At 41.8% G+C, this 9,261-nt stretch overlaps 1 protein-coding gene across 1 annotated transcript; it reads right to left on the bottom strand.

Moving 5' to 3' along the window:
- Positions 1-515: 515 nt before the first annotated feature.
- On the bottom strand, positions 516-9,002 carry LOC124662359 (B3 domain-containing protein Os03g0620400-like). The gene is made up of 7 exons (XM_047200206.1): positions 8,939-9,002; positions 2,923-3,029; positions 2,367-2,823; positions 2,089-2,288; positions 1,481-1,823; positions 1,174-1,370; positions 516-1,009 (listed from the first exon to the last, which is right to left on the bottom strand). Exons 1-7 carry the CDS (start codon positions 9,000-9,002, stop codon positions 722-724), a joined length of 1,656 nt encoding a protein of 551 aa, XP_047056162.1. The 3' UTR covers positions 516-721.
- Positions 9,003-9,261: the final 259 nt, after the last annotated feature.

Raw genomic sequence — 9,261 nt, 5'->3', positions numbered from 1 at the left:
TGAGGACCTGGAGATAGAAGTGGTCTGAGATTTCTTGAGAACAGTTTGTTCTCTTTGTTTTGTGGCTGTTTATGTTTTTCAGCTATCTCAGCCATCTCTGTTTGCCACAGCTCTGTAACTGAATTTGCTTCTCTTCTACCTTAATATATATTCGGCTCGATGTAGACCATCATCTTCAGCGGCTCCTCATTCTTCATCAGCTTGAAGAGGCAGGGATCCTCCTCCTGCAGGTGTTGGCGCGGGAGAAAGACAACCCTCAGCTGATGACTTGTGCGGTGTGTCAAAATTTAGCAGTAGCACAATCCTCATTTTATTTTCGTAGCCCTAGTCCTGTCACGGCTCACGCAAATTCCCATGCAAAATACATACGCCTCTCAATCCTCAGCAACACATAACAACTGATGGAAGAACCAATAAACCACTGAAAAAATCTCTAAGGACAAATAGTGTAGTAGATGAGTACTCTAGATAAGTTGTTCAAACTAGACCATCCAAAATAACTCTAGAGTCTAGATAACAAAGTTCTGATAGAGATAACTACTGAAATGTGTTCCAAGGACAGAAAGCACAGAAAGCAGATAAGCTGTTCAAACTTGATTATCCAAAGTTACTCTAGTTAACATGCAGGGACAAATTTCTTCCTATGCAACTCCTTATAAGCACCCTAGTTTTTCACTTCCAGATTCTAGATAATCAGTGTAGCAAGGGGGGCAACCACGCCTCAAGCTACACAGTTCTCACGACGAATGATATAGACCATCATCTTCAGCGGCTCCTCGTTCTCCATCACCTTGAAGAGACAGAGATCGTCCTTCCGTAGGCTGTTCATGCGGGCGAAAGAGGCCCATCCTTTACTGATCATCATGCAAGCACCCCTGTATCGCAACTCTGTGTCCCACGTCCTGCTCTTACCGTCCCGTTGAAGCACCAAACTGATCACACTCTTTGCACGATGCCCAGCAGCGTAATTCTTCTCAAGATACCTTGACACATACCGCATGGCAAAGGACTGTTTATATACAGATGCAGGCAGGATGTTAGTGATAGAGATGCAGATATGTGCATGTGTATGCAAACAAGGATATAGATGAAAATGAGAAGCTGTTCGCAAATAAGAAGTTGCAAATGATAACTTCTAGGCTGCTACAGAAAGCAATATTTCTCTAAACTTACTAGGTAGGGGCTCCTATAGGGGCGACAAATGCTCCTCTTGTTCATGAGCACAACGTAAATTGGCAGTTCCGACTCAATGGCACTGACTTTCTCTAATACTTTCTTCTCCTGCGCTTGTGTTAGACGTGTTTTGCCTTGTAGCATGAAGGGGGGCTCTGAAGTTCCTTTAGAAATGTCATAAGATCCATGGTCTTCATCTGAACAGGTTTTCAAAAGAATTAGACAGAAAGGATGTGATCACGTGAACTGAAATGTAACACATGAATTTTATCATTGATAATGGATTCTTTGACTCATGCTGCCATACCATCGGTGGATGGTCCCTCCTTAACACAGGCTGTCGAGGATATCTTTGTGCTTCTCCTTCTGTGGTTTGAACCACTAGGGGAATGACCAATGTTCGCTCTGTGAAGCAGATGGACTGCTACTGTGAATCTACTTTCCTTAACATCTGTTAATGGTTGAAAGAGGCAGAGATCTCCTTCTTGAACACTATTGTCACGGACAAACTTGCCCCAACGTAGGTTGCACCCACCATCACGCCGGATGTGCAAATTGCACTGCCAATCGTTGCTCTTTGTAGCAACGTGGAGTGTGATAGTTTGGCTTTCCCGTGGAAAGCACGCAAGTGCATAGTCCTTACGTATGACCTATTTACAAAAAGGACAGAATGTGATACAGTTTGACTTGTTCAATCTGATAGAGTACTTAAGACTGTCAGCAAGGCTAATTGTTCCATCATGGTTCCGATACATTCATGACTCAAGTGTAAAATAAAAGAAAATGCCTTTGTTTATTCAGCCATGAATATGCAGCTTGAACCAAAACACTGAGTTTCCAAAACAAAATCAAAATTCTATGTACCAACAGGCAATCGGCAGTTCATACAAAACTCAGGTGGTAGTATTAGCATACCAGAAGATTAGACGGTTCCACATTGGTCTTCTTCATCAGTACAACAAGCACCGGAATTTTAGGTTGAATTTGAGCGATGAGTGCATGTATTTTTCCTTCCTGTTCTATTGTAAGATCACATTGCCTTGATAAGACATAATCCTTTGAGAGCATCTGAAGATCGTCCATCTCCAGAGACTCATCTAAAGATGGATTGTCTTCTGTGGTAAAAAAAGAATTAGGAGTAAGAGAACAAAGGGTAAGTGGGTAACTGATTTAATTTGAGAACACAACTTAACCCGAAAATGCCTCAGAAGTATAAGATAACCCAGCTGTCTTTTCTGATTCACAATAATGGCATGAGCTTTCCTTTGGGCATCCATCTGAATCTGATCCTTCAGCTGATGATGACTTGGTAGTACCATCACGAGATTCGCTCGAATTATCAACATAGCGATTGTTCGTTCTTTTAACATCAGAGGCAGTTTTCATCCCAGCACCGCACAACGATTTCTCCTTACCGTTGGAATCAAATATTGTAACCTTAAAGCGGGAATTTCCAAGGTATCGAAACATCAAGGAATAATTCTCTTCAATTTTATTGGCATCAACAAATACCGCCCATCCAGACTGGAGGATTTTCCTGTTCATACTCTCAGTAACTGCAACATCATATATGTTACCATTAGCGGCTTCTAGTTTTATGGTTCCCGGGATCTTTCCTCCAAAGTACTTCACAAACCACTCGGGTATGACCTGTAGCAAGAAGGAATGGGTGAAAAAAAATGAGCCAGAGAAAAAACTAAAGACAGATTTCAGACAACCCACTGAACTGGAAAGACAGAAGTAGCTCACCATGCTATGCATGAAGTTTCCATTGATCTGTCTTATGAACTTCAGCTTGGTATGGCAGCATTCACATGGATTGCTCATCTTGGATACGTCCTTTAAAAAGGATCGATCTTATATTATTTTTCAGATGACATTATTCATTTTCAACTTATTATACCTCAAAACCACTCAAGATTTGTAATGGTGCACTACAATCTTAAGATAGTATTTTTCTTCCAGAAATAACAATACAACGAATATACTGTAACCACTACAAAACTAATGCTGCTCTTAAAACCTGTCATGATTATCATGTAAAAGTGAAGAAAATCAGCACTAAAACGTTAATGATGCTATGCAGGTGTTGAAGGTTACTGCAGTGCAGCAGAATGCATCAGGGAGTGCTTATGAAGTGATCACAACCAGCGACTGGAAGGGCCCACACAGGCCAAAAGTAAGTCATTTATGAGGGGAGCTGTATCCCAACCGTTATTTAATCGTGCATTGCACATTTGCACGTCTAATTCTCATATTCCCAAAGACATTAAACCATGTATATGGTGTTGATGTTTTCCAACGCCTATAAGTTCAGAGTCTTGTCATAGCAAGAGTTTAACACAATGTGTAGTATGCTCTACCAAGTCCTCTACTCACGCTGCTAAACCAGCTTTTATATGGCCAAGGCCAAAAAAAAAAACAGAGTCGAACGGGCACCTACTGAAACCCCTATTCCGTAGAACTAGAGGACAGGTCCCCAACTTATATTATTGCAGCAGGAAGAGCGGTGCTAGCTTAGCTGAAGTGGTACGGTGAATGCAATGTTGCGAATTCAGTACTGGTGCAGACCTGATAATCTTTGCAGAATCTAGTATATATTTCCGTTAGCTAGTCAGCTGGGCCGGTGCTACAGTGCCGGTAGCACCGGCCGCAGCTCCGCCCCTATTGCTTTTCCATTTCGAAAAAAAACATGCTAACAATTAACCCAAACAGATTGACGACTGAAATGATGGTAAGTGGGTAATACTGCATGAGAGCTGATGTGAATTCGTGATCAGACAGCCTAAGAAAGTCTGATAGAATGGCCGTCCACTACATTCAATCTAGAAAAATAAGCTGAGTCTATGTGATGAGAGGGGATCCATTGGGATAATGCGGTATCCATAGTACCGAATCGAATTATAGCATGGATTCCACTCAAACTCAATCTATTTCTCAGTTGCATAAAAAAGATGAAATCTCAGTCCTTTTTTCATCCAACTTTTTTTTTCTGTCCGACTGGAGCTCGGTTATAATGGGGGTGACTCCAATAAGGAAAATAATTATTACTCGGTCAGAAAATTGTACGACTGCCCACAAACTGAACCTTCTCTCCTGTTAGCCAAGAAAAAAAGAAATATGGAAATACAAAACGATTGGCTATCATACATGAAAAGGATGGAAATAAAAACTGAAACATAGTGGACTGAGGTTTGCACGTGACTGTAAAAACAGTAGGCAATGCAAGTTGTAAAAAAATGTGTGCTCTAAAAAGGAAAAGAATTGCAACATTTTCGCCCAATAGCATTTTTTAGAAACGAGAAGAGCAAGAATTATCATGTTGAACAAGTAGCAAGGTAGAACTGAGAGTTTCACTTGGAATTTGAAAATGCAAAAAAGAAAAAAAGATGAACCAACAAACAGAAGGTCGGCAAAATGGCTGGATCAGAGCTTATCAATAATATATAGAATTTTTGGCATTATAAGCAAATCAAAATAAATAACTGTCATGATGACATCCATACCAAACAAAAAAAATTAACTAGCAGTATAGCATACACAGGATGGTGTAACAACTTAATTTTAGATGGTGTAACATATATATAAAAACTTCGTACATAGCATGAATGAACAGGAGGGGAAACAAGAAAGAAAACACTGACTCATATGACAGACTAGTCGTGAGAAGAAATACCATTCTTCATGAATCGTCAGATGGAGTCGTATTGGCTCTCATGGGGGCGTAAAGACACAACACAAATGGGACCCCAACACAAATAGCTACTAACAACTACCGCATTTCGAACTATTGTTCTTCTGAATCTTAAAAAAAAAAAACATCAAGGATCAATCCAGCTGCTGAGCTGCAGAAAAGTCATTGCATTCCCAGCATGGATCCAGCCAGGCCAACCACAAATGAGAAACATATAGCGAAGAAACTAACTCTTGCCGGCATACATGCAAGCAGGCCCCAAATATGCAGATCAGATGAGATATTGCCGCCAATCCGCCATTAACGCAGGTCACCTCCACCATGACTCCGTGAGTGAATAACACAAGGATTTACTTACCTGCAGCAGAGGCCGTCCCTGCAGCGCCGACGACGGGGCGTAGAGCGAACAGGGTTCAGCACGCAAGATCGAGGCCGCCTCGTCAGCGCCGGCGACGAGACGAAGACCGGCGAGCGGGCGAGGAGTTTCGGCAGGAGCGAGGAGGTGGGAACTGGACAGGGAACGTACGCGTGGCGCTGCCTCCCGCTCTCCGCCCCTCTCTTTCTCTCCGTATGTCAGAATGAAGGGCGCGAGGACCCAAAAATTTAGATAAAGATGGGTTGTGGGTTGTGGTTACGCCTGGTAATTCTCGAACCTGGCGAGTTCGGATCAAAGATCCGAGATTCCAATCTGAACTCGGTTATTAAACGAGTCCGATTCAAGCTAACTCAGCTACTTGACGGGTTTTATTAGCTAGGTTTAGAAGGCATAGTTGTGGGGTCTATATAGCGTCAATAAGAACTCGGTTATTAAACGAGTCGATTAAACGAATCGATTCAAGCTAACTCGCTACTTGACAGAACTTTATTAGCTAGTAAGCTGAGATGGCTCAGAAGGCATAGTTGTGGGGCCTATATAGCGTCAATAAGAACTCGGTTATTAAACAAGTCGATTCAAGCTAACTCGCTACTTGACGTAGCTTTATTAGCTAGTAAGCTGAGATGGCTCAGAAGGCATAGTTGTGGGGGCCTATATAGCGTCAATAAAGATACAACTTTTTTTTCAAAAATTACACCGATATATTAATAATTATTACCAGCAATACAAAGAGACTAAAAAATAGGTCATTGCATCAACCAGTGACGACTACAAATACTAACCGAAGGGGTGCCGCCGTTCTCGCCTCTCCATCACCGAAGGCAGGCAAAGCTTGTCGTAGTAGAGCTTGTTGTAATAGACACACTAGAATTCATCAAGATAAGATCCCGAAGGACCAGCGTACCAGAGCAACAACCATCGCCAATGCTGACAGCCGTCGATTGGAAGAGACTGATTTGAAACCACACCAGCGAACAAGAAAACCAACCGGATCCCAGGAGATCTGTCGAACACACGACTCCATGCGCCCTCTGCCAGCGCTAGACGCACCATCGAAGCAAGGATATGGTGCGGAGGACCTTATCCCGACTTTAGGATGTAGCCGTCGCCTCACCATCCGGAAGACTGAAAACAAACTAAACGGGGGAAACTGAAAATTACCGCTGACGAAAGGCCGTGGTTTACCACACCTCCAGGCCCCAAAGCCACCACAGACGGAGCGGATCGACAACATTGCCGGCGAGAGGGACAAATCCCTAGATGGGTTTTGGACGCGCCTCATGATCGTCTCATATATTTTCCTGCTCGTACCGGTTCACTTGTAAGACAAGTCTTCCTTTACCCCTCCATGCTGGTAAAATAATACATCACTTTCCTTAGCCCTCAATGTTATATAAGAAGGCAAATGATAACTCCTAGTTATTCCACACGATACCGGGTATGAAAACGAGTACTACCGAGATTTTCTACTCCTTCTTTAGAATACCCACATGGAGAGTTTGCTCTTAGATTTTACCATGTAGATCCCCCCACCGGCCTCGATTCTCGTTGCCGACGGTGGCCATGGTGGTCGGTTGTAATATCCCAGGTAATGGGGTTACAAAAATAGAGGAAACGGATGTGTGCATTGCATTCATGCATAGAAAATCTGGGGAATTTTCGCGCTTTAAAGTAAAACAGTCACAGTAACTGAAGTTTCACTTGACCTTGGTGGAATTGAAGTAGATCATCAAGTCAAGCGCTATAAACCTCAATGTGACTTTGCCAAAACCTTGTTTTGGGTAGGGATAATTTGATCTAAGGGGTTAGATCAAATGGAATTAACATCAACACAAGAACTTATTAATGAAGGATCAACTACTTGATCTTTTTAAAGATCACAACATGATATTCCTTGCCATAACATATGAACATCCATTTAATTGGAAATCAAGTAACAATAATTGGAGAAACTATTCTTCACTTATCTTCTTCATGTCTTAAACTAATCCATGCACTTATCATAAACCCTATGATATTCATTCTACCTTAATCTTGGAAACAAGACAAGGAGATCCAACTAAGGAATTTAATTCTTCTCTATTCCAAATTATTATACATCAAACCTAGAGAGGTGAGAGTCCTATTTTGTTTAGGGAAGCAATGACAATCCTTGAGGCAAACCTTGGATATAAATATCCATATGATCACAACATCATCTTCAAGAGGAACCCTAGAGTATTATTCAAGTCATTCCCAAATGAGAGAGAGACCATTCATATCAATCCAAACTTTATCTATTTAAGAATAAAGGACAACCGTTGAACTAAAGCATTAGGTTATAAACCATTTCCCTTGGAGTGGTAAGATAACCAAAGTTAACTATAAAAAGAACCATAACCACTTTAGTTACTTTAATAACAAATTAAGGATAATAATAGAAATCTATTGGTAGAAGATAAAAGCAATTCTCAATATCTTAGTAACTAGGGGAGAACATAAAATATTAAGTAAGCCACCACCTTATCATGGTTAGGGGGGATTAACCCTAGCACATGCAATATGGTGTCATTTCATCTCTATAACCTAGAATTATGTCTTAAACCTAGTTTGTGTATCACTTGAGTGATCACAACTAAAACCTATAAACCACAACTAAGTTCCAAACCATGCATCATTAGGTGAATATAGTTAGAACTCTATAATTGCTCACTAGTTAATCCTTATGCTTCAATTATTAAACATAAGAAATACCTAATGCTAAGTCCTATAGTTAAAACCCACAAGTGGTGATCAACCACTTATCTGTACAACCAAGACCAAACCATGCTGAGAATAGTACCTATTCTAGGTATTTTAAGGTGTTACTAAACAATAGTATTAATACTAAACTTGGAAGGAGTTCAAGCTGAGTTTCCAATTCATTAACACATAATTATGTATATGAAATAATATTCAAGTGACAAAATAATCAAATAGGAGGTCAAATCCTTAGAGACATTTTAGCACATGAAATCATGCCATTAAAGCCACCTTCTTATTTGAAATCCAGTAATAAATATTACCATGAGATTGTTTCTTGCAAAGTAATACCAAATAAAACCTACATATCACTAAGTGAGAAAAATATCATTGGAAAATAATTTGAATATTTTCAAGATGATAGTAAAATTCATGTCAATAGGAATATTTAAATCCAAATACCAATAGTAATTAAGAAACCAATGTTTTAGTACCATATTAAGATTCTTAATACACAACAACAATCTTGAAGTGCCTGGAATGAATATTACTTGAATTCAATCAATCAAATTTACAAAATATGATTGAATTCAAAACAATATTTAAATTAACAAAATGGAAAAAAGAAAAAGGAAAACTGAAATAAAAGAAAATGTAGAAACAGGCTCACCTGGCCGGAGCAGCCCATCAGTAGCCTGCAGAGCAGCCCAGCAACTCGGCCCAAGTCACAGCCCAACAGGCCACCCACGTACCCCTTCGCCAAAATAACAGAGGGAGGAGTCATCCTCATCCTCTTCGTGCGCATGGAGGACAACACGACGGCGTGCTCCTCTTCTCCTCGTCGTTGGCGGCTCCTCCTCGACCGACGGCGTGACGACGCGCGCCCTGGCACCATATAAAAGCTCGAGGACGAACCCTAGCTCACTTTCTTCTCCCTCTGCTCCATTTCGCCCCAAACCAAAACCCTAACCCACCTCGGTCACCATTACCGCCGCCGACTGGAGCCTTCCCAAGCATCGCCGTGGCCACTATCGTCATCACCGTGCTCGACTTGCCCAGTAGGCAAGAGGAATCGGGCCGTAGCCTCCCGAAGCGTCGTCAACGACCTCATCCTCTCCGACGGCCGGAGCTAACAATTCCGGCGATGCCGACCTCCTCTCGCCTCGCCACCAAGCTCATCGTGCTCCTGGTGAGCTCCTCGATCTCCTGGTGTGCCCGCCTTGCTCAATCATGCGCCGTAGCACCACCGCGTCGTTAGCCCGCGAGCACTGCCGCCGCACCTCGCCGTCAAGCTTGC

The sequence above is a fragment of the Lolium rigidum genome, chromosome 6 (genome assembly GCF_022539505.1).
Source record: "Lolium rigidum isolate FL_2022 chromosome 6, APGP_CSIRO_Lrig_0.1, whole genome shotgun sequence".
Taxonomy (NCBI): domain Eukaryota; kingdom Viridiplantae; phylum Streptophyta; class Magnoliopsida; order Poales; family Poaceae; genus Lolium; species Lolium rigidum.
This window is presented reverse-complemented; position numbering and strand designations above follow the sequence as displayed.